Source organism: Phyllobates terribilis, unplaced genomic scaffold (assembly GCF_046119375.1).
Source record: "Phyllobates terribilis strain yellow unplaced genomic scaffold, ASM4611937v1 Scaffold_3__8_contigs__length_932513732, whole genome shotgun sequence".
In the NCBI taxonomy this organism is placed as follows: domain Eukaryota; kingdom Metazoa; phylum Chordata; class Amphibia; order Anura; family Dendrobatidae; genus Phyllobates; species Phyllobates terribilis.
The window spans coordinates 204,833,080-204,859,723 of NW_027362763.1; the positions used below are offsets into that span (position 1 = coordinate 204,833,080).

At 40.6% G+C, this 26,644-nt stretch overlaps 1 protein-coding gene and 1 long non-coding RNA gene across 3 annotated transcripts in view; one reads left to right on the top strand and one right to left on the bottom strand.

The window, feature by feature from the left end:
• Positions 1-26,644, top strand: part of ATG4B (autophagy related 4B cysteine peptidase) — a 30,559-nt gene that overhangs the window by 1,760 nt on the left and 2,155 nt on the right. The window contains exons 2-12 of one of the 2 annotated variants that reach the window (XM_073674565.1): positions 645-746; positions 1,336-1,407; positions 3,904-4,002; positions 7,366-7,464; positions 10,591-10,663; positions 10,748-10,827; positions 12,446-12,603; positions 12,701-12,779; positions 15,168-15,313; positions 16,037-16,093; positions 19,892-19,985. In XM_073674565.1, coding sequence (XP_073530666.1) covers positions 645-746; positions 1,336-1,407; positions 3,904-4,002; positions 7,366-7,464; positions 10,591-10,663; positions 10,748-10,827; positions 12,446-12,603; positions 12,701-12,779; positions 15,168-15,313; positions 16,037-16,093; positions 19,892-19,985 — 1,059 coding nt within the window. The remainder of the gene's footprint in view (positions 1-644; positions 747-1,335; positions 1,408-3,903; positions 4,003-7,365; positions 7,465-10,590; positions 10,664-10,747; positions 10,828-12,445; positions 12,604-12,700; positions 12,780-15,167; positions 15,314-16,036; positions 16,094-19,891; positions 19,986-26,644) is intronic. The other variant, XM_073674566.1, reaches the window with a different exon arrangement.
• Positions 2,776-26,644, bottom strand: part of LOC141259085 (uncharacterized) — a 55,050-nt gene continuing 31,181 nt past the window's right edge. The window contains exon 3 of the long non-coding RNA XR_012318370.1: positions 2,776-4,373. This is a non-coding gene — a long non-coding RNA (uncharacterized lncRNA). The remainder of the gene's footprint in view (positions 4,374-26,644) is intronic.

Below are 26,644 nucleotides of genomic sequence, written 5' to 3' on the forward strand. Positions count from 1 at the left end.
GTGTAGTCCCAGACTAAAAACGTTAACTCATCAGCCTCACACAGCTCTGCTTGCAGAGAAATTACTTTTGGCTCAAAGACAATGGAAACACAAAAACAATTTTTTTCCCCAAATCTTTATATTTTAACAAATTATATCTAGCCCCAAATGCCTCCATTTAAAAAAATTGTGCTGCAAAAAAACAACAAGTCTTCCTATGGCTACAATGACAGAAAATATCAAAATCGGCAGCACAACTGATCCATTTCAGGGCAAAACGTCTCACATACTTGATGAATAAAGGGTCTACTTGCTTTTCAGGATCATCAGACGTGACGCGGTTCTTCATTTGGAAAGTGTACATTGACAGGGAAAAAAAACGTTATCATTTTTGGAAATTGCCAATGAAAAAATAAATAAATTAGGTTTTGAAGGTGCTAATACGTGTTCCTTAAACAGAACCTGTCTCCTCTAGAAACGCTATTTGCCTTCAGATTGCCTCCACATCATATATTTCTATGAGGCTGTCACAATCAGGTCAGGAGATGTGCGGCCAGTCCGTGCATAGTGATCTGATGTCGGACATCTGAAACAGCCCTCAGTGTAGAGATCTGTAAATCCAAATGATCTTTTCAGTGATGATCTGTGTTTCCTTGTCTTTCTAGCAACCCTTACCTATGACACTCTGCGGTTTGCTGATACCCCGGAGTTTCCTGAAACTGCAGAGCCCGTCTGGATTTTGGGGAAAAAGTACAGTGCGTTAACAGGTACTAAAATATATCTCCAACTTGTCTGTAGTTCACTCCATGTTATTTGCCTTCTGTTCCAATAAAGGGGTTTTCTGGGCTGAAAAGAAAAGTCTACAATCAACTTACATGGCTGCTGAATTGTGACAGTGTGCAATGCACACACTGTTGCTTTCATGTTCCGGCTAGTCTCATCCGGCTTCTCTCAATGTCCTTTTGAAGGAACAACAGGAGAATCTAGTTGGCACGTGATCACAAGTATGCAAATAACATGGATGCGATCACATGACAGTACATTCACATGGAGAATAAAGGGCAATCGTCAGTGTGATCGTCACAATTCAGCAGTCTGCAGTTACATAGGGTGACTGCACACTGTTCTTATCAATCTGGAAAATCTCTTTAACATCCACTAACCTTTTATCATCATTTTCATTTCTAACCATTACCCTCATGCTGTCTGCTGCTGCCCATTGTCAGAAACCCTTGTTATCCCATCTCTCATTACCATAACATGTATCAAGCAGTAAAGGGAGAACATGGAAGGCTGATGTAGGGTAAACCTATTGCTCTACAATCATCTCACCTTATTACCATTATTTTCATGCAGAAAAAGAGGAGCTTCTGAATGATGTCACATCCAGATTGTGGTTTACCTACCGACGAAACTTCCCAGCCATAGGTAATAATAATAATAATAATCTTTTTATTTATATAGCGCCAACATATTCTGCAGCGCTTTACAATTCAGACAATTTACAGACATTATCGGCAAGAACCATGCACAGATATGGACCAGACAGGATGCATTCGTGGCTTTTCTATTTTGTGTCGGGTTTTCTCTTGGACATATGCACATTATCCCGAGCACGTCATATAGTTTTTCTTCAAATCTACCAGTTTTCAAGGGCTTGTAGGGTCTTAATAGCATTAGGACGTCCAAGTATTTTAATGTAGACCCTGGTGGAGAGGTGTATAGGGGAGGAGTGACTGCTGTTCGGATATCCCAAAGAGCCATTTGGAGTGTGTTTCGCTCTTAAGGACCTGAAACTGTTCATGTTGAATGGACATCCCAAAAATTTAAGGAGATGCTGTATAATGCTTAAAGGGGTCTGCCACTACTTCACATCCTCATTTCATGTGGACTAACTGCCATAGATAAGTGCTTTACTAAATACCCTGATTTCCCGAATCCTGATGTAACCTGAGCTGCTTTAGGATCTCCTGCTTCCTGTGATGTCGCGTCAGATTCTCCCTCACTTTTGGGCTCTGGAATCTAATGGATGGGCGGGGCTCACCACCCGCGTGGGCGGAGCAGCATTCAGCAGAGCTCACTCTATTTCTATGAATTCTGCTGTTGCACACAGCAAGGTATCCATCCATGTCAGTGAGGGGGTGTAGAGGATATTTATTGTCATTGGCGCTTTATATATTACTTCTTTTCCTTGTAACTGTGTCCTCTACAGGAGATGGTGCTGGGTGACTCTGGAGAGGAGTGGGAGGTGTGTAGGCAGAGTTACAGGTCTGTGCTCACTGCTGGCTTGCAGCTCAGCCAGTACAAGGAATGATGGGAAATGTAGTAAGAAGGGAGCTGAGGATTCTGAAAAGGTCGTGATGATTGTGACACCAGAGCTTGTGCCATGGTGCTGGGGCTGTTTGACTCTGGAGATGAGTGGGAGGTGTGTAAGCAGAGTTACAGGTCTGTGCTCACTGTTGGCTTGCAGCTCAGCCAGTACAAGGAATGATGGGAAATGTAGTAAGAAGGGAGCTGAGGATTCTGAAAAGGAAGTGATGACTGTGACAACAGAGCTGGTGCCAGGGCACAGGAAGTGAGGCAGAAAAGCATAAAACAGCAGAAAATCTATATGAGGATCTTTAGAGGCATTATCCTTAAGCATTTATGGCAAAATCAGTAACTGAGTTAGGACAGTGGTGAGATAGGAGAAAAGCCACTGCCAGACACAGTGTATAAGGTGTGCTTGGAATATTTTTTTTTATTTATTATTGTAGCAACATTATATGGAATTTGAAAGAGCACCAAATCTAGAAATAATAATAATAATCTTTATTTTTATATAGCGCTAACATATTCCGCAGCGCTTTACATACATTATCATTGCTGTCCCCATCGGGGCTCACAATCTAGATTCCCTATCAGTATGTATTTGGAGTGTGGGAGGAAACCAGAGAACCCGGAGGAAACCCACACAAACATGGGGAGAACATACAAACTCCTTGCAGATGTTGTCCTTGGTGGGATTTGAACCCAGGACCCCAGCGCTGCAAGGCTGCAGAGCTAACCACTGCGCCACCGTTCCGCCCATAAACGCTAAAAGTAGGCAAAATATAGTTCCCTGACTATTTTAGTCCTGAAACAATATATCCTGCTGAGGGGTTATTCTGCTGATCAGTTCTGTTGGCTCAAGGGGATGGGACTTCCCATTCTTATCTCCCACTGCAGACAAGGTAGAGAGGGGAGGCTCCTGCTGAAGCTGGAGTCATTACAGCCATACACAGGACAGTGGGATGAGGAGACTTGACTGACCTCCTGAGACAGAGAAGATTTTTTTGGTTTTAATTGTGTTATAACACAAAATAGCATACAAGAAAATTAGACAAAAATAACAATTGCTGGAATTTTCTTGGGGCATTTTATGTATTTACAGTTTTTTTTTTTACACTTTTTTTTCCTTTGTATTGTAGGATTTGTTTTTCTCTTTGCTCTTCTAAAAATCCTGCTGATGGTTGATTTTTGTGCTTGGTCATTTTATTTGACTGCGTTTAATAAAGGACTTATTGTTACTAGAATTCCCAGAATCTAGTCATTGATTTATTGATTGCTACCTGCAGTTTCTGCTTTTCCAATGTCATTTGCTTTAAATAGCACAACCAGGTCTTGTGACTCAGTCTGACTGTGCCCATGCTATATTTCTGCTATATACCAAATTATTTACAGCCATGTGGGAAATGACACAATTTACAATAAAAATAAAATATATTAACAGGATATTTGCTCATGCTGATATACTTTTACCATTTACAGCATATAGTACTTTTAATTTTTATAACCTTCTGCATTTAGTATGTATTCTGCTAGCATCTATCTTCCATACAAATATAATTGAATCCCTCCCCCTTCTTCCAAAAATAATTTTTTTTTTGTATATTTTCTTTGCAGGTGGAACTGGTCCAACGTCTGACACTGGCTGGGGCTGCATGCTGCGATGTGGGCAGATGATTTTTGCTCAGTCTTTGATCTGTAGGCATATAGGACGAGGTAAGATGCAGGAGGCTACGTTATGGCCAAATCTTCTATTGCTGTATTGTATGAATTTTGATGAATTGAATGGTGTAGTCCCTTGTACGGTACAGCTGTGTAAATTCGGGATTTTATGTAAAAGGACACTTTTCACAAAACGAATGCATCAGTTGGGACACAAAGCACAACATGGTGCATCAATATCATCTTATGTGAGAAGATCTTGTTAGAATATCCCTTGTAAGATAACATTTATGTGAATTACACCGTTTTGTATGTTATGTTTAAGGGGTATTCTCAAGTTGTCTCTTGAGGAACTCAGTGCTATGCAGTCTCCTTACATCCTGGTTTCTGGCAAGGTGGACTCTCCTCTTCCTTGAGTGACAGTTCTGGTGAGAAGCAGAGATATAGTATTAGTAGAACTATGAGGTTAAGTGCCCATGTAGCGTTTTTATGGCTGCGAAAAGGTTTGTAAAACAGTCTGCCATGCAAAGCAATGTGAATTCGGATGTGCTGTGCACATGATACGCTAATTTGCGCACCGAATTCGCATTGTATTGCAAAACGCAGCATGACCATTTCTACCGCGATTGCGCTGCAAATTCGCGGCCATTGAGGAACATTGAAACGCAGCAAACCCGCAGGTATATGTGGATTTGCTGCGTTTCAATTAAATTCAATGGCCGCGAATTTGCAGCGTAATCGCGGTGCGTGTGGTACCCGGGATGAAGAGGAGACTACAACTCCTCTTCATCCCGGCTACCACGCGGTGAAAAAAAGAAATAAAGTTAAAAATAAACAAAACCTGTATATTCACCTCTCCGGCGGCCCCCGGTCTGCTCCCGACCACGTCCTCTCTCCTTGGCGTCCCGCAGTGTACTGTCAGGACCTGCGGTGACGTCATTTAGTCACCTGATGATCACGCGACCGCTGACGTCGGCGGTCAGGTGATGGTCGCGTGACCATCAGCTGACTAAATGACGTCACCTCAGGTCCTGACAGTACACTGCGGGACGCCAAGGAGAGAGGATCGCTGGCGGGAGCAGACTGGAGGAGACCGGAGAGGTGAGTATACAGGTTTTTTTTTATTTTTAACCTTTTAATTCTCTTTTTTTTTTTACTATAGATGCAGCATTTAAAGCATCAGTTGTTCACACATTATAAATCCATGCTGGTTGCATGGATTTATATTGTGTGACCCACTTGTCAAGCACTTTTCCAAGTGATGCTCAAAATCGCTTGGAAAACTGCTTGAAAAAACGCATGTAAAAACGCTGAAAAAACGCTTCTCTCTGGCAGAAAAAACGCATGTAAATCTGCATGCGTTTTTTTCTGCCAGAGAGAGGCAAAAACGCTCTGCATCAAATCTGCTACGTGGGCACATAGCCTGAAACTCAGCACAATAACACATTCAGGCATCAGTGGATTGTTCTGAATCTACACAGCTATCACTGTATTTACACATAGAGATAACAGGGCATTTGAACAAGCACACAGCTCCAGACAGTGAAAGCCATGATTAGGAGACCTGAACAGAAAGCTAAGGGGTTGATGATTTTGCAAGATTTAGAACAGCAGCTTGTCAGAAGATCGCTGCTGAGTCACAAGTTTTGTGAGGCAACAGCGACCTCAGCAGCGATCCCGCTACGTTTGACAGGTAGCAGCGACCAGGCCCCTGCTGTGAGATCGCTGGTCGTGTCGGAATGGTCTGGACATTTCTTTGATCGTTGAGGTCCCGCTGGGTAGCATGCATCAGTGTGTTTGACACCTTACCAACGACCTCGTTGGCGACTCAGAACTGAGACACATAGGCGTGCATTTGCGTTGCATCGTTATACAGGTCGCTATATTGTTGCTGCGTCGTTGGGAAGATCTGATTGTTTGACATCTCACCAGCGACCACACAGCGACGCAGCAACGATCCCTGCCAGGTCGTATCATTGTCGGGATCGCTGTAGCGTAGCTAAGTGTGATGGTACCTTTAGTTTGGAGGAGGGAGGAGAGCAGATAACTGCTGTATAGAAAACAATGGGTTAAAGAGCTGACTGGTATGTTAGGTGTTAACTCTCTTGGAATGTACCTACAGCACGCATTCAGCCAGGGCCTGAGTAGACACTAATGGCGATCTCCATGGAAACCAGCTGGAGAATATGAAAGATAAATGTTCTCATTGCAGAAGAATGACCGCAGATAGAAAAAGCAAGTCAATTGCACATGTGCTTATTTTTATGCTGTTTAACTAATTAAATAAATTTAAGAACTTGAGAACAGAACAATAGTATTGACTATTAATAACAACCTGACCATACAAGTGAGATGTCTGTTTGCTGAATAGTTAACAATAGCTATTCCTACCATCCTGCCATACATAATTTTCTCAGGAGGGGGAAATAAGTCACTGCAATACATCTCAGATAATGGCTTATTCCCATGGAGAACAAAAGATCATGTATGTTAAATTCCAGCATGCCTAATGATTCTTTCCCCCTACATTGGTCATTGTGGAGAGTTGAGAAACCTCCATGTTGCATATTAAATGGTCAGGAAGATTCACCAGAAGTCGGGGTCAACGTGGCGGGTACATGACGACTAAATGTGTACATACCCTGGAGTGTACTGCCGCATTTAATACAACTGGAATATCAATTAATGAATAGAATAATATTAGGAATATTCAGCATTTTCTTTCATAAATCGAGTCACTTCCGGCAAGTTTTGCCTAAAGGGACGCCATTATAAGCAACTGATATATCGTTTAAGTCAGATTTTTTGTTGAACATATATTATTTTTTTTTTTTTTAAAAAAATAAAAAATACAAAACTTGCAATTTTCACTCTGGCTACTAGGGTTGTTTTTTTTTTTTTTTTTAAGACTTTAACTTCTTGTTGATTTTGGAAACACATGTTCCTATCTTTTGTATGGACGCTCTAGTGAGCGTGTGCAAAGGTCATTGCAAAGCCAGGGGAGCAGGTCAGCTGTGACCTGTTTTTGGATCCTGTGTTATTAGATTTGTACAGAGGTGTTACCTGTCACTGTAATCCTGATTCTGCTGATATGGAGCTTTGCTTAAAGGTCTTCCTTTTAAGGATAATAAATATGAGTTTAAGAAAGCCTCAGTGGCCAGTGTGACTTTGGAATTTTAATAATGATCATGATATATATATATATATATAAAAAAAAAAACCTGAAAAAATAGATTTTTAAAACCACATTTTTCACAAATACCTGATTTTAAACAATGTCATTTTTTAATCATAGCTTCCCTTTAAGGTTATATATAGAGAGGGCGGCTGAAACTGCATGTGAGCTTCATTGTAGATGTTGTTGTTGTTGTTGTAGAAAACAATCCAATAAGTATTTATTTATTTTATTTTTTTAAGATTGGAGATGGGACAAAAAAGGACCAACGGGAGAGTATCTCAGTATCCTGACTGCTTTCCTAGACAAGAAAGACAGTTATTACTCCATACATCAGATTGGTGAGAGACCTGTGTGGGTGAGACAATGCATTTCACTGTCAGCAGCATGACTGTGCGGATAGTCTGAGATTTCCTTTAGTCACTAAAGCATCAATATGAACATATAATTTCTATTTCATATATAGGAAAGCACACATACAGGATACTTTATGCCATTCAGCCCAAAATTAGAGACATGGGTAAATTGAATTACTCATTAGAGGGGAAAAACACTTCTTGGCATAGCGGCAGTTATCCGGTGACAGTGTTTTCACAGCATATCCACATGCCCATACATACACACTGACTTGCCACAATCCAAGCCAGTTCGGATGTAGATATTGTTGTAGATGGTGTTCTTCTTTTATCAATACAAGGGTTAATGCATACCTCAGCATATGGTTTTTAATGTAACCTAAAGGTCCCTCTAATGGTAAATTTCTTTTATAATCTGGCATTAATTTTGTAAAATGTACAAAGGAAAAAAAACTTGCATAAAACTTTTTCTGACATTAAAATAGTTTTAAGTCAAAATGTAAAAGAAATGTCAGAAAATAAAAGCAAATTATGAAAAATGGCTACAATTTGGTCACAGAGTTGTTCTGAATCCACTCCTTTGTTATTTTAGCTGTGTGCTTAGGGTCATTGTCTTGTTGGAAGGTGAACCTTCTTCCAAGTCTGAGGTCCAGAGCACTCTGGAAGAGGTTTTTATCCAGGATATCTCTGTACTTGGCCGCATTCATGTTTCATTTCAATTGCAACCAGTGATGGTGATCATTCTATCTTCGTCTCATCAGACCAGAGAATCTTATTTCTCATAGTCTGGGAGTCCTTCATTTGTTTTTGAGCAAACTCTATGCGGGCTTTCGTATGTCTTGCACTGAGGAGAGGCTTCCGTCAGGCCACTCTGCCCTAAAGGCCTGACTGGTAGGGGGCTGCAGTGATAGTTGACTTTGTGGAACTTTCTCCCATCTCCCTACTGCATCTCTGAGCTCAGCTACAGTGATCTTGGGGTTCTTCTTTACCTCTCTAACCAAGGCTCTTCTCCCACGATTGCTCAGTTTGGCTGGACGGCCAGGTCTAGGAAGACTTCTGGTGGTCCCAAACTTCTTCCATTTAAGGATTATGGAGGCCACTGTGCTCTTAGGAACCTTGAATAATTCAGAAATTCTTTTATAACCTTGGCCAGATCTGTGCCTTGCCACAATTCTGTCTCTGAGCTCCTTGGGCAGTTCCTTTTGAGCTCATGATTCTCATTTGGTCTGACATGCACTGTGAGCTGTGAGGTCTTATATAGACAGGTGTGTGCCTTTCCAAATCAAGTCCTATCAGTTTAATTAAACACAGCTGGACTCCAATGAAGGAGTAGAACCATCTCAAGGAGGATCACAAGGAAATGGACAGCATGTGACTTAAATATGAGTGTCTGAGCCAAGGGTCTGAATACTTATGACCATCTGATATTTCAGTTTTTATTTTTTAATACATTTGCAAAAAATTCTACATTTCTGTTTTTTTTTTTCAGTCAAGATGGGGTGCAGAGTGTACTTTAATGAGAAAAAAAATGAACTTTTTAGAATTTACCAAATGGCTGCAATGAAACAGAGTGAAAAATTTAAAGGGGTCTGAATACTTTCCATACCCACTGTAAATGCTTGAAATAGCAAATGGTGTAATACTGGTAACAGTAAGCAGTTAAAGTACAAAGTGCCAAATATCCTGAGATTAGTAAATATAAAGTACTGAAATAGTTCCAAAGTGACCTGCAAATAAATAATATTGTAACCTGTAAGGAACCGGGACCCCTGAGGACAAAGGGCAGTTAGTTAATTAAAAGGTATATACGCCTACAAATAGTACCAAAGGGACATGTATATAAGTAACAATATACCCGGTAAGGAGCCTTAACCCAATGTGTGTCGCTACCGAGTGTAGCTTCATCAGGGGTGCTCCACAGTTTTTTGTAGCACTCCTTTTTTCATTTGATGTTATATTTTTTCTGTGGTACCCACTACATCCCCTTCTTTATAGCCGGGTTTACATAGCACAAATAGACCCCCTTTTCTGCAAACCCACCTGTGTCATTTGCATGTATGCATATATAACTTGAAGATTTTGCTGTGGATTTGCAATGGAACTAACTGTGTATTTCACCCTTTTGTGCTGAATTGGGTGAACTGCAGAAAAAAGTTTGAAACGGGAATTGACAAGGCCGAAAATCCACAGAACAGGACAATTTGTGTGCGGAATAAACTTTGCAGCATGTGGATGAGTTTTAGTAAAGGGAAACTGTCACATTATACATGTAGTTTGATAGCAGGATGTAATAGAGCAGGAGAAGCTGAACAGATTGCTATATACCGCAGGTTTGAGGGGAAAGTTTCAGCTTAAGACTATGAGTTTTCTAATGGAAAATGCTTCAGAAAGTTTTTGGAGCCATCTTTTGTTTCCTGAAGCATTTTGTGGAGCACTTTTGGGAGAGTTTTTTTTTTCTTCTCTGCTCTTTCCGGGTTTAGCGGGCAAGTGGCGGTCCTAATCCGGGATTGATACCTGATTATACGGGTGAGCCTGTCAATCACTTATTAGGACCTCCCCCTGTATTCCTAAACACAATGAATAAAATATCAGTCATACTATTTTTTTCCCTCCAACCTATATATCCATCAGTTGCTCTCCTCCTGCTCTGTACCATGGTGCCCATAGATTATACGGCATTTCCAAGCTGACCTCCTCCACATGCCTCCTGCTGTAATCTGCTGTTTAGATTCTTTGCACAATAAATCTGCAGTATTTCTGTTCTGTGTGGACATTCCCTTAGACTCCAGTAATGTATTTTATGTGTATTGGCTCTTTGGATTGATCCAGAGTTATTAACTCTGCTAGAACTAAATGATAGATGCAGTTTTGGCAACAGGTGAAATTAGGTAGAGAACAGGTCTCTTTATACAGCCGGTGAGTATAATATGTAGGAACGATCCATATATGCCGTACAGGTATTGTGCAATTGATTGGTAGATATGATTGTAATATTAATTTATGCCTATTAATAAGATGGTGATGATAATGAGCTCATCTGCCTGCTCACCAGTATTCTCACATTTAAGCTGTTATTTGGGTCTTTGTAGTAATTGATGCTTTTTATTACAGCCCAAATGGGAGTTGGTGAAGGTAAATACATTGGCCAGTGGTACGGTCCTAACACTGTAGCCCAGGTGCTGAGGTATGTATAAAGCACTGTTATTATGTATACATACAGGCTTCATACAGCTTATTTCACACTTGCAGTTGTCTTGTCTCTTTCCAGGAAGCTAGCCGCTTTTGATCAGTGGAGCTCGATGGCTGTTCACATAGCCATGGATAATACTGTTGTGACCGATGAGATAAGTGAGTAAGACAATAACATCCATGTAAGGCTCTGTTCACATCTGTGTATCTGCACTATTTAACGTCCTTGCTCTGTCATAGAAGCAGAACATAGAAACAAATATCCCAAATATTCATAGGGCCATAAAGGAAAAATATAACAATCTCCCAAGAAAAGAGCTTTATATAAAATTTTATTAGTAGAATTTATACAAGACACAAAGCATTTCAGTTTGAAATGCGCGTTGGGTGGTGTGGGTCCCTGGAGCAATTCCTAAGGTAATCCATGTGCCTTTGATATATTGTTTCCTGCTGTATTTAAATGAATTCTAACATATTTCTTTTATTCTGATGTATTACCACTCTGACACAATCATTATGTATTAGGCATCAATTGTTATGCTCATATTCAATATATCTGTACATTTTTTCAAATGAGTATATGTAGTTTATTTTCTTACAGGATTGGCTGTATTTTTGTTGCAAGGATAATCTAGTATTAAGCACACTGAATTTTTTTACCATCCAGGTGTACCCACCAGTGTCTTATCAGTGTTTTTTTCACTTCACTTTTTTATATCTGTTTTAATTGTGTCTTGTATAAATTCTACTAATAACATTTGAAATTTTTAATATTTTGGCCTTTCTATAAAGCTCTTTTCTTGGGAGATTGATAGGAGCAGAACAGTTAAATTGACATTGTGCTGGATCGATCACCTGAAGGACACTATTGGCATTGAACAGACCCCATTTTCTTATAATAGGGGCTGTTGGGTTTCCATCACTTTGCAGTAAAAGTCTACAACAAGGTTTTCCTGTGGGAACACTCACTAATAGACTGATCGGATCTGCTGCACTTTCGTTGGGTCATGTATCCTCGTCAAAAGTCTGATGGGTCAGATTTAGTATGAAACTGAATATCCTTATATTTTCAAAGTCCTCCAGCATTGAAGTGCTATTATAGAGGAGTATGGAGCCTCCTCTGCAGCCAAGTCTCATAATATACACCCTCCTTACTACAGAGGGAAGGGAGAGGTTCATTCAGTTGTGGAAATTCATGGTCTTCCAAAAGTGATGACGCAGCCGCTATGTACCCTTTTACTGTACGTCATTCAGAACAATAACACAAATAAGTGTTATATAAGCTCTTCCTTTATCAGCATAGATGTTCTAAAGGATATATTTTCATTAAAGAAGAACTCCCAGGAAAAATGCTTACTCCTTTATCCATTAGCAATATGTATGTAGTGTAATGTGCATGTGTTCCAATACTTACCGATCACCATCTCCTTCTCCCGTCCTGACACTTGGACAGTTTTTTGGCGTACAAGAAAGATCACTGGTTACCGAATGAGGTCTTACATTGAGAAAGCAACTTCCGGCTCACACAGATGGCGCTCTGCTAGCCGGGTAGTCTGAATTGCGGTCACGTGTTTCAGAAGAGGATTGGACTGTCGCCGGGAATCAGAAGAGATGGTGGTCGGTATTAGACCACGTGCAGAATACTACATCACATACATTTTACTGACAAATTAAGCAATAATACATTTTGTCGAAGTTTTTTCTAATTGCACCTAAAAGTATGAAGTGATTGGATCATAGTGAAACCCCTGAGAAGTCAGCCGATTCTTTTGTGCAGGGCGATTGTGTCGGCTGGGAAGCTGTGACTCTGGGCCGCTGTGTAATGGTCACGATGGAGCGTCTAATTCACACCTGATGTGGAGACCTCTAGTATTACTCATACCTCTACGGCTAGGACTAAGCGAAATCAACGGAGCTTACATCGAAACCCTGAAGGTTTTTTTTTATATTTTTTAGTTACATTTATGACTATATACTGTACATCCTTCTTAATACTATATTATTAGCTGTGGTATTTCATTGTCTTTTTCAGCACTGCTTTATGCTGCCACAGTCATTAGGAGTTATTGGTGGTCGGCCGAATAGTGCTCATTACTTCATAGGATATGTTGGTACGTATACCTGTAGATGACCCCAATATCCAGAACCGTGCAAACTTGCATTATTTCCTTTATGTACTTCTTATTATAATAGCAAAAGAGAGTAAAATTCTGGTCCACACAAGAGCATTTGTATCACTCTTAGGCACTTTCATAGTATTTTATTCAGTATTTTTCAGCTGAAACCTGGAGTGAAAGTTAGAGAAAAAAATTTGAATGGAAATATGTGGCTCTCCTGTTGTTGGGATCCACTCCTGGCTTTGGCTAATAAATACTGATGGGTGAAAGCGGCCTTAGGCATCATGCACGTGAGCATATTTGGGATCCATAGTATATGGATCTCAATTGCACTTCAATGTGGCCATGGGTACCACAAAGATAGAATGTTGCATGTGTTGTTCACCGCAAGAAAATAAAATAATGTAATATAACATATCCAATTCTTCCTTTTAAAGCCGCTAAAAATCTGTGTAACAGAGCTTCAACTAAGCAGGGGCTGTACCAGGGCTGTGGAGTCGGAGTCGAGTCGGAACCCATTTTGGTGGAGTCGGTATAAAATTGACCAACTCCGACTCCTAAAATATATAATAAATTGGGTACAGTAGTTCAATGCAGTTTGTGGAGAATATTTTTTCATAATAATTTGGGTAAGTTATGAAATGTCCTATAAATGTCTGTCCTATTCCTGATCTAAGGGTCTAGACTTTTAGCTGAGATGAATCTGTGCTGCTGTAAATTTATCACTTAAACATGAGCCGTGTATGAGGGAGTCGGAGTCGTGGAAATTGAGGAGTCTGAGGTTTGGCTTACCGACTCCACAGTCCTGTGCCGTACAGTGCTCTGCAGTTATAGCCAAAATGTGCAAATCCATACAGAATTCAGTAGTTGTTCCTGTATTGTTCATCCAGTAGCACTTGCTTGCTGCACACGGATTATAGAGAGATTCTGTTTGATTCTATGTGTAGCAAGCATGCGCTGCAGAGAGGGATGAGAGCACACCCGCACTGACATTGTGTGTGTGCGGACGTGCAGGGCCTGGGATTCAGTTCAGGCAGCATTCGCTCTGGGCAAGCAAGTGCTGTCAGTCAAGCTAATGGGAGCTGCACAGCATGTCCTCACATACATACGAAATAAAAATATTTTTCTATCCAACTAAAGAAGTAACATCTATACTTCAGACATGAGTTTTATTGGGGCTAAGTCCTGTACAGCACTGTAAGTATTTTGGGGTGACAGACTCTCTTTAAAGGGAACCTGTCATGTAAAATAATGCTATTAGCCTACAGATATGGGGTTAATTTGCAGGTTCTTGGTGTTCTGACACCATGCGGCACTGGCACTGAGAGCCCCGCTGCCGGGAGGCTTCACTCGCTGCTCGGTATATAAAGCGCGATGGCTGTAACTGCCCCCCCGCCACTGACTGACAGCAGCTCAGCATTAGGGCCAGCTGTCAGTCAGTGTTGAGGGAACAGTGCCTATACACAGAGTGGTGACTGAAACCGTGTCGGTGCCACCCCTATGACTGAATGGTGGCGGGGGGAATACAGTTCATTTCCTCCTGGCAGCGGGGCTTTCAGTGCCAGCGCCTCATGGTGTCAGAAGGCTATTAGCATGCAGATTAAATCCATAACTTCAAGTTAATAGCATTATTTTACATGACAGGTTCCCTTTAAACAGTGTTTTTACTGAATGCCAGACAATACAAATTGACCCTTCAAATGCAAATACCTGAATCAAGTGTCTGCAAATGGACTTTTTGGTTTGCCTTTCTATTCTAAGTCATGTGACAAGGCGTTTTGACTTTTAGGATTCTTACTTCCAATAGGAGGCACTAGAGTTCCTGTCTTCTTCCCTTCTGAAGAGGCTGCTTGGATATTTAAAGGGATTATCTACTACTAGGACAACCCTTACCTTAAATACTATATTACACAATATAAAATAAAAACACCATATACTCGCCTACTGGACTGGCATCGCTCCAGCGATGTCAGCGCTCCGTCTCTCAGGACTTATGTTATATTGTTATGCCGCTTGAGCCCTGAGCCGATCAGCGGTAACTATTCAGTTGCTGTGCTGTCACATCCTTCATCCAAACCTGGGATGTCTGAAGGAAGTGGGTGAAGTGGCCCAATAGTGAGTGTTGATTGGCAGCAGGGCTCACGGGTCATAACATTACCACGGGAGACCCGGTGCTGACCTCGCTGGAACGGCGAGTATATGGTGTTTTTATTTTATATTGGGAAATGAAATCTAGTATTTAAGAAGGAGTTGTCCTAATAGTTGACAACTCTTTGTTTATGTGGATTGTTTTGGATACTATTTTTGTTAGGTGTTCAGGCAGTTTTGCTCAGCATTGTGTTCTTGTCATAATCCATTATTACATTGTAATGTATCCAACAGGAGATGAACTCATTTATCTAGATCCTCACACCACGCAGCTAGCTGTGGAGCCCACTGATGGTAGCTTTATAGCAGATGACAGCTTCCACTGCCAGCATCCTCCATGCCGGATGCATGTGTCAGAGATCGACCCTTCCATTGCTGTGGTACGTGTGATTTAGGAAAATTGTAAATGCAAACATTTAGTGCTCTTCCTCGTAGTAACCAGTTCACGCTAAAAAAATCAAACAAAGAATATGCACACTAAAGCCATAATACAAGAAAGTACAATGTATACTCCTATTCGAAAAAGGAAACCGAGGAAGTATAAATGATGCAATATACGGTCAGATAGCAAAGTGACAACCTCTACACATAAAAAGTGTGTATACTTTATATCTTTCTTTTGGAATAAATCGACCAACCAAATTTATAGGTATATACATTGTTATATAGGGTACAGAAAACCTAAAATGCTAATGAGGAAAAGCGCAGATTTTTCCATAAAGTGAATCTGACAGCTGATGCATGCTGTCCAAGCTATGGGCGGCTTGAATCAGACACTGGCTCTGTCATTCCAGACTTGTTGTTTTTTTTCCTTTTTTACTGATGAAAAATACTTAATAAATTGTGGGCATTTTTCTCTAAAAATAAGACCAGAGTGCATGGAGCCTTATCTGGGTATTTTGTAGTTAGAAAGTGAGGTGCCCAAAAGTAGTGTCAAGACCAGCGTGGATGTCGCCAGCCTGAATAGCCAACCTCTGGACATGCTTTCTAAATTACAGTAGGAAGGAAAAAATCAACACTGTCCACTATGGGTAATATTGTATTTCATTGCCAATGGTGTTGGAAATATCCTGAAAAAAGTCGCATTCTTCTCTTTACTATAGGGATTCTTTTGCAGTTCGGAAGAAGATTTTAATGATTGGTGCCAACGCTTTAGAAAGGTCAGTGCACTAAGAAGCAGAATGTCCTATTATACAGAACTATGGAGCATGTACGAGGGGGATGCCAAGAAGTTTGGCCAGGGTGATCAGATACTGGGCTACAGCAGTAATACCAATACAACAATAACAAATTGTCCAGTTGTTTTAATGGTGAAAAAAAAAAATCTGGAATTTTGTTAAAAAATGAAATAAAACTTTTTGTTTGTTGCCTTTTCTGAGGCATTTAAAAAAAAAAAAATTCTAAATCCATTGCACTGGCTGAGGGCTTCTTCTTCTTCCTATTTTTTTTTTTTGGCACCCTCAGCTGATGCTTGTTTTTATTATTACCACTTTGGGGTACATTTTGGGAAGTGCAACGACCAGAATATGGCAATTCTGATATTTTCTCCAGTTCCGTACCAATATGAAGATACCAAACTTAAGAAAAAAAAATTCAGAAATTACAATTAAAAATATATTTTTTTATGGATTGTGTTACCTTTTTTTAACACCTGGAAGCAAGCTCTTTATGTGACGATCAGTTGGTTTTATTTATACCAGTTATGTATCGATACAATTGTATTGCATTCTTTTAGTAAGGAATAATGACTATTTTGACATTTTTTTTTATTGGGTTGATTAATTTCATATCTCGACAGATCAGACGATACCAAATTATTTTTGTTATTTCCTTAGTTTTAATGGAAAAATGGTAGATTTTAAATATATATGTGTGTGTGCATACAATATATATATATATATATATATATATATATATATATATATATATATATATATATATATATATATATATATATATATATATATATTGTATGTACACACACATATATATTTAAAATCTACCATTTTTCCATTAAAACTAAGGAAATATATGTATGTACACACACATATATATATTTAAAATCTACCATTTTTCCATTAAAACTAAGGAAATATATGTATGTACACACACATATATATATTTAAAATCTACCATTTTTCCATTAAAACTAAGGAAATAACAAAAATAATTTGGTATAGTCTGATCTGTCGAGATATGAAATTAATCAACCCAATAAAAAAAATGTCAAAATAGTCATTTTATATATATATATACATACATATATACACTACCATTCAAAAGTTTGGGGTCATTTAGAACTTTCATTATTTTTGAAAGAAAAGCACTTTTTTTTTTCAATGAAGCTAACATTAAATGAATCAGAAATACACTCTATACATTGTTAATGTGGTAAATGACTATTCTAGCTGCAATATCTACATAGGTGTATAGAGGCCCATTTCCAACAATCACCACCCCAGTGTTTTAATAGGACATTGTGTTTGCTAACTGTGTAAGAAGCTAATGGATGTTTAGAAAACCCTAGAAAACCCTTGCACAAGTATGTTAGCCCAGCTGAAAACGGTTTGGCTGATTTGAGAAGCTATAAAATTGACGTTCCTTTGAGCTAGTTGAGAATCTGGAGCATTACATTTGTTTGTTCTTTGAAACTCTCAAAATGGCCAGAAAAAGAGAGCTTTCATGTGAAACTCGACAGTCTATTCTTGTTCTTAGAAATGAAGGCTATTCCATGCGAGAGATTGCCAAGAAACTGAAGATTTCCTACAACGGTTTGTACTACTCCCTTCAGAGGAGAGCACAAACAGGCTCTAACCGGAGTAGAAAGAGAAGTGGGAGGCCCCGCTGCACAACTAAGCAACAAGACAAGTACATTAGAGTCTCTAGTTTGAGAAATCGACGCCTCACAGCTCCTCAACTGGCACCTTCAGTAAATAGTACACGTAAAACGCCAGTGTCAATGTCTATAGTGAAGAGGCGACTCCGGGATGCTGGCCTTTAGGGCAAAGTGGCAAAGAAAAAAACATATCTGAGACTGGGTAATAAAAGGAAAAGATTAATATGGGCGAAAGAACACAGACATTGGACAGAGAAAAATTGGAAAAAAGTTTTATGGACAGACGAATCAAAGTTTGAGGTGTTTGAATCACACAGAAGAACATTTGTGAGACGCAGAACAACTGAAAAGATGCTGGAAGAGTGCCTGACGCCATCTGTCAAGCATGGTGGAAGTAATGTGATGGTCTGGGGTTGCTTTGGTGCTGGTAAAATGGTTACAAGGTAAATGGTGATTTGTACAAGGTAAATGGGGTTTTGAATAAGGAGGGCTATCACTCCATTTTGCAACGCCATGCCATACCCTGTGGACAGCGCTTGATTGGAGCCAATATCATCTTAAAACAGGACAATGACCCAAAGCACACCTCCAAATTATGCATGAACTATTTAGGGAAGAAGCAGGCAGCTGGTATTCTATCTGTAATGGAGTGGCCAGCGCAGTCACCAGATCTCAACCCCATTGAGCTGTTGTGGGAGCAGCTTGACCATATGGTGCACAAAAAGTGCCCAGCAAGCCAATCCAACTTGTGGGAGGGGCTTCAAGAAGCATGGGGGTGAAATTTCTCAAGATTACCTCAGCAAATTAACAGCTAGAATGCCAAAGGTCTGCAATGCTGTAATTGCTGCAAAGAAAGCATTCTTTGACGAAAGCAAAGTTTGAAGGAGAAAATTATTCTTTCAAATAAAAATCATTATTTCTAACCTTGTCAATGTCTGGACTATATTTTCTATTCATTTTGCAACTCATTTGATAAATAAAAGTATGAGTTTTCATGGAAAACACAAAATTTGTCTGGGTGACCCCAAACTTTTGAATGGTAGTATATATAATATAATTTTTTTTTACTTTATTTTTTAATTCCTTCAGGGGACTTGCATCTGCGATCATCCGATGGCTTATACTATATACTGCAATATTGCAGTATAAAGATAATCATGATTCTCTTATGAAGTTCACCCACAGGCTAAGCTTTATAAGAGGACTATTATAGCGGGCCCTCCCTGGCATGATAACCCATCGAAACCCTGTGATCGCGTCACTGAAGCCCATTTGGAGCCAGTGCACGTGAGTGTGCAATGGCAATGACTTAAAGGGGTATTCCCATCTCCAAGATCCTATCCCAATATATAGTAGGTATAATAATAATAATATTAGCAAATACCTCCAATTAGAAATGTAGTATAGTTCTTCTGATTCGCTAAGTCTCTTTCCTCATGTGCAGGCATTGCAGGACCTTAGGTATCCATGGTTATTTCCACTGATATGGTGACAGTTCGCTAGTTGCTGGTGGTCGTAACCATGGATACCTAAGGTCCTGCAATGCCTGCACAGGAGGAAAAAGACATAGCAAATCAAAAAAACTATGCTACATTTGTAATTGGAGATATTTGCTAATATTATTATTATTATTACACCTACTACATATTGGGATAGGATCTTGGAGATGGGAATACCCCTTTAATATTAATGCCGCTGTAATAGATTGACATCAGCATTTAAATGGTTAAACTTCAGCAATCTGCTCAAGCTCATTTATAGGCAGATGTTGGCTGTTGTAACAACAGCCGGCATCTGCCTGATATGAAGCAGGATCATACTTTCCTTAGCTACCTATGACGAAAGTGTACATTATAGGTTAACGGGTTTCCAGTACTTCTATATTGATGACCTACTATGATAACCCCCACGATCAACTGTTATCAGTCCCAGCAGAGTCCGGATGTCAGCGGTGTACTGAGCAGAACTCCGCAGCTTCCGTACACTGTTTGGAGGCTGCTGCCGGATACTGCAGACATACAGCTATTGAAAATAATAGGAGCTGATCTGGAGGCCGCTTCTAATCAGTGTACGGAGCTGTGCTGGTCCCATGAATACAATGATATATCCGGTTTCTTTACAGATATCACTTACTGGGGGATCTTTGCCTATGTTTGAAGTGGTTGACCAGCTGCCGCTCCATCTATCAAACCCTGATGTGCTCAACCTCACTCCAGGTAGGTGCAGCCACATTGGCCATACTAAGGGTAAAACTTGATTATTTCAGCCTTAAGGCCCCGGTCACACATAACGAGATCGCTAGCGAGATCGTTAGTGCGTCACGGTTTTGGGATCGCTGGAGAGTCGTTTCGTGATCACTGGGGAGCTATCAAACATGCAGAACTTCCCAACTATTTCGGCCGCCCCAGCGATCTAACTAACGATCTTGGTGGTCGTTGGGACGCTTTCACACAGCAGCTATTTCAACGATCCACACCTTGATAGGGACTGTACTGTGTCACAAAGGCGTGCATAAAATCAGTTTTTCGCGCCCCCTCATCTCCGATTGGTAGACGCTACTGCGTTTTGATTGGATGGCCTTGGTTTAACATCGCTACTGCGTCTCCGGTCAGATGGGATCGCTACTGCGTCTCCGGTCAGATGGGATCGCTACTGCGTCTCCGGTCAGGGTCAGACGGGAACACTGGTGTGTGCATTGTTCCTGTACAGATGTATGGATGTCCATATATTTATATGAATATATATATAGAGATGTAAATGGCCATTTATGTGTATGCATATCTGTATGTTTGAGAGTATGTATGTGTATATATAGTTATCTGTATACGTACAGTACAGATCAAAAGTTTGGACACACCTTCTCATTTAAAGATTTTTCTGTATTTTCATGACTTTGAAAATTGTACATTCACACTGAAGGCATCAAAACTATGAATTAACACATGTGGAATTATATACTTAACAAAAAAGTGTGAAACAACTGAAAATATGTCTTCTATTCTAGGTTCTTCAAAGTAGCCACCTTTTGCTTTGATGACTGCTTTGCATACTCTTGGCATTCTCTTGATGAGCTTCAAGAGGTAGTCACCAGAAATGGTTTTCACTTCACAGGTGTGCCCTGTCAGGTTTAATAAGTGGGATTTCTTGGCTTATAAATGGGGTTGGGACCATCAGTTGTGTTGTGCAGAAGTCTGGTGGATACACAGCTGATAGTCCTACTGAATAGACTGTTAGCTGCTTTTTTCTTGCCATAATACAAATTCTAAGTAAAGAAAAACGAATGGCCATCATTACTTTAAGAAATGAAGGTCAGTCAGTCTGGAAAATTGGGCAGACTTTGAAAGTGTCCCAAGTGCAGTTGCAAAAACCATCAAGCGCTACAAAGAAACTGGCTCACATGAGGACCGCCCCAGGAAAGGAAGACCAAGAGTCACCTCTGCTTCTGAGGATAAGTTTATCCGAGTCACCAGCCTCAGAAATCGCAGGTTAACAGCAGCTCAGATTAGAGACCAGGTCAATGCCACACAGAGTTCTTGCAGCAGACACATCTCTTCAACAACTGTTAAGAGGAGACTTTGTGCAGGAGGCCTTCATGGTAAAATAGCTGCTAGGAAACCACTGCTAAGGACAGACAACAAGCAGAAGAGACTTGTTTGGGCTAAAGAACACAAGGAATGGACATTAGACCAGTGGAAATCTGTGCTTTGGTCTGATGAGTCCAAATTTGAGATCTTTGGTTCCAACCACCGTGTCTTTGTGTGACGCAGAAAAGGTGAACGGATGCACTCTACATGCCTGGTTCCCACCGTGAAGCATGGAGGAGGAGGTGTGATGGTGTGGGGGTGCTTTGCTGGTGACACTGTTGGGGATTTATTCAAAATTGAAGGCATACTGAACCAGCATGGCTACCACAGCATCTTGCAGCGGCATGCTATTCCATCCGGTTTGCGTTTAGTTGGACCTTCATTTATTTTTCAACAGGACAATGACCCCAAACACACCTCCAGGCTGTGTAAGGGCTATTTGACCAAGAGGGAGAGTGATGGGGTGCTGCGCCAGATGACCTGGCCTCTACAGTCACCAGACCTGAACCCAATCGAGATGGTTTGGGGTGAGCTGGACCGCAGAGTGAAGGCAAAAGGGTCAACAAGTGCTAAGCATCTCTGGGAACTCCTTCAAGATTGTTGGAAGACCATTTCCGGTGACTACCTCTTGGAGCTCATCAAGAGAATGCCAAGAGTGTGCAAAGCAGTCATCAAAGCAAAAGGTGGCTACTTTGAAGAACCTAGAATACAAGACATATTTTCAGTTGTTTCACACTTTTTTGTTACGTATATAATTCCACATGTGTTAATTCATAGTTTTGATGCCTTCAGTGTGAATGTACAATTTTCAAAGTCATGAAAATACAGAAAAATCTTTAAATGAGAAGGTGTGTCCCAACTTTTGGTCTGTACTGTATGTGTATATGAATGTGTGTGTATATATTTATGTACTTAAAAATATGTATGAGTACATGGATGAATCTGTTTACATACGAGTATACGAATGTATATGCGTGTATGTATGTATGTATGTATCTGTATACGCATGTGTATACATATGTATATATATATATGGACTGCTTACTGCGGTGACTACTGCTACTACTGAAAGAATGAGAAACAAAGCTTTTGAATAGTAGAACACACAGTTTATTAGACACATCAGTACAGAAATGTCAGTAGTGTAGAAACATGAGTAGTTGCCCACTATAGGTTCTGATGCTGCCAAGGAACAGCACCAGGACCGTTAAAATACTGGCAGTAGTTGTCGCGGCAGGTCTTCGCATCATGGGTGTTTCTGCCATGTCCCACTGGTTGAAGGCCTGCAATTACAGGATCGTTTGCACGCCATTCACCGAGCTCCACGTCCCCATTGCCTAGGTCCACAGAGTCCACGAAGCCAGGCGGACAGTACATAATTGCATCACGTCGACGAAGAAAGTTGTGAAGCGTGCAACAGGCCAAAACAACAGAGTCTATTGATTTAAGCTTCATGTTAATTGGCATGTGAAAAACTCTGAAGCGGTTGGCCAGGACAGCGTGCCAGAAAACGTGCTGTGTGGGTGTGTGTGCACAAGACCCCTAAAATATCTGCCCATGCAAAAGCATATATATACAGATAGAAGCCAAGCCCTCCCTCCCTGAAGAGCAATGATAGCAGATAATTGGTAGATGTCCTATAAATTAATTAAAAATGGAAACTTATTTGAGACCCCAAACAATACCTACCTCGCTAAAGATGTCTGATTTCTTCAAAGTGGAGTCACAGCCGGGGAACGCTGGTGGGATCCAAAAAACAAGGACGCAGTAGCGACCACCAATCGGGGACGAGGGGCGCGGAAAAGTCCAATTTATGCACGCCTACATGTCTCAGTTCTGAATCGCTAACGAGGTCGTTGATAAGGTGTCAAATACAGCGATGCACACTGCCCAGCGGGAGCGCAACGACCCAGGAATGGTCCAGGAAGCTTTGTAACGATCAGGGATCTCACAGCAGGGGCCTGATCGTTGCTACCTGTCAGACATAACGAGATCACTAGCGAGATCGCTATTGCGTCACGAAAACCGTGACGCATCAACGATCTCGCTAGCGATCTCTTTATGTGTGACGGGGCCTTTAGTCAATGTTCCCACATAAATACTGCTTTTTTTCCTCTGCATTTGTTTTGTGCAGAAAATCTGCATTTACCAGTTCAAGCAAAGTAGGTGTGATTTGATGAAAACACATACCCACTGTGCATTTAAAAATGCTATTGAACTGTACGTTTTTAGTGCTTCTCCCCCACCCCCCTCACTAGGCTCAATTGCATTTTTTATTTACTGTGGACTCCAGGGTTTCTGCATTAAAAAAGCATGAAAAAGGCTGCGTTCACACATTGCATATTTCCCTGCGTTTTTTTACGCTGCATATTTTCCTGCTTTTTTTACCTGCGTTTTTTTAAGCAGGTAAAAATAGCACCTCCATTCACACACTGCGTAAAAAAGCGCAGCAAAAAACGCAGTGTGAAAATGAAGGGTGACTTGTGTACTGTCTGTGTGTCTGTGTCCTGTGTGTCTATGTGTCGTGTGTGTGTGTCCCTAGCAGTGTGTGTACAGACTATGGATACTCACCTACCTGATGGATGAGAGACGCGTCTGCTCCGTCTCGCGCTTGCAGCATCTGCCGTGAAGCGATCAGCAGACTGTCAGCTGACCGGCTTGTAATCAGCTGACTGGCCGGTTACAAGCCGGTTAGCTAACAGCTGATCGGCTCACCGGCCAATGCTGGAAGCGCGGGATTGGAGCAGACGCCTCTCCCCTGACATCGGGTAGGTGAGTATCCATCCTGCGCCTCCGTAAAAAAGCGATGGAATTACTCAGTGTGTGAACACCGCTGCGTAATTCCATCGCTTATAATGGGCACAATAGAGAGAAAGCGCAGGACGCAGCTGCGTAAAGAATGGACATGCCAATTCTTTACGCAGCTGCGCTTTCCCGCTGCGTAAAATTATACCGTGTCTGAACGGCAAAGTGAATTTCCCATTCACTTTGCTGGCTGACACAAAGCACATTGCGTATTTTCAAAAAGCACGCGCAAAAAAGCGCGTGAAAATATTCAATGTGTGAACGCAGCCAAAGACCCTGCGTTAAATCTGCAATAATCATCAAAAAAGGGAAAAATGCGTAAGAAAGTATGCAGCAATAATCAAAGTAGACTGCTATTGCGCATTTTGGTGTAGACAGCTGCAGAAAAGGTGCGAAGAAAAAGCTGCATTATCGTGCCTTGGAGCCTGGCCATAAAGTAATTTCAGTCCATATTGTAACAACTTGTATTTGAGTCTTGGCAAAAGGAATGGTAGAGGGGTTTCTTACATGGGAATTCCAATCCTAAATAACCAAGCTGGGAAACTCATTGAACTTTACCTGACATTGTAATTACTAATAACTAGCCTTTTTGGTAATACTTTCAACTCTGATAAATTGCACCACCCACAGTGTGCATAAAAAGTATATACAGCCCTGTTAAAATGGCAGGTTTTTGTCATGTAATAAAAAATCATACCAAGAAGAATCATTTCATAACTTTCTCCACCTTTAATGTACAATTAAGGTGTACAATTAAATTGGAAAATAAAGAAAGAAATAAAATAATGTTGTTCATAAATATTCAAACCCTTAAACGAATACTCTGTTGAAGTACCCTCTGAATTTCAGAAAACATTCAGTCTTTTTAAGTAGGAGTCTATCAGCATGGCACATCTAGAACTGGTAATCTTTGCCTACTCTTACTTGCAGTAGCGCTCCAAAGCTGTCAGACTGCGAGGGTATCTCCTGTGTACAGCACCCTCTTCAGGTCACCCACATTTTATTCAGGTCTGGGCTCTGATAGAGCCATTCCAGAAGTTTGATCTTCTGACAAAGCCATGCTTTTGTTGATTTGAAGGTATGATTAGGGACATTGCCATGCTGAAAGGTGAAATTCATCTTTAGCCTTTTAACAGAGACCTGAAGGTTTTATTGCAAAGATCACTGATATTTGGATCTGTTCAGAACACCCTCCACTTTGACTAAAGCCCCAGTTTCATCTGCCAAAAGACAGCCCTAAAGCACAATGTTGCCTCCACTATGCTTCATTGTGTATGGTGTTCTTTTGGTGATGTGCACTGTTGGCTTTGCGCCAAACATATCTTTTGGAATTGTGGCCAAAAAGTTCCACATTGGTTTCATCAGACCATAGCACATTTTTCCACATGCTTGTGGCAGACTTAATGTAGGTAAAGGCAAAACAATAGCTGGAATTGTATTTTTTTTTTTAATAAAAAAGGTTTCCATCTTCCCTACTCTATATAGGCCAGACATACATAGAATACCTGAGATTGTCACATGCAGTACACAACTAGTACTTTCCAGAAATTCCTGCAGCTCCTTTAATGTTGTTGTAGGCCTCTTGGCACTCTCCCAGACCATTTTTCTTGTGTTTTTAACAATTTTTTGAGAGACGTCCTGTTCTAGATAATGCCTTTTTGTGCTAAATTTAAGCCATCTTCGCAGTGTTCCATGATATATTTAATTCCTTGGAAAATTTTATACCCTTCTTCTGATTGATAACTTTCAACAGTGAGATCCCTTTGCTGTGTTGTAAGCTGTTTACGGACCATGGATTTTGTTGTAAGATGCAACTAAGAAATTGTCAAGAAAATCCTACTAGAACAGTTAAACTTTATATGGGGTTAAAGGGAACGTGTCACCACTTTGGAGTTATCAGCCCTCTACTATGGCCATGCAGGGTATAGAAAAGTAAATCTATTCACACCTGTATGGCCTATAGTGGTCAGGGAGCACAGTGCACGTACAGGGCCCTGTGACGTGCAGGGGAGGGGGGAATATGATAATTAAGCATAAAGGTGGGGATTTGAGGGAATAATAAGCACATAGGCGGGGATTGCTTGGCGTCCCCCCAGACGCCAAGCCTGTAGAAAATAGAATTGATTGAAGCGCTTTTCTCTGCAATCAAACCTCTACTATGGGCCAGACTGGTATGTATAGATTTACTTTTCTATACCCTGTATGGCCATAGTAGAAGTCTGATATCGCCTAGGGGGTGACCGATTCCCTTTAATCAGAATCACTGTAATGATGGCAGCTGTGTACTGACTACTAATTAACGTGTTTAATTGTGATGGGATAATTCTTAACATAACCACATCCCCAATGATAAGAGGATGTTCACACTTCTGCAACCACTTTATTTTAGTTTTGTTATTTTTATTTCTCCCTCTAAATTTATTTTAGTTTGTTTCCAAATTGTTTTGTACAGATTATAGGTGACATTAAAAGTGGAAAAAGTTCTG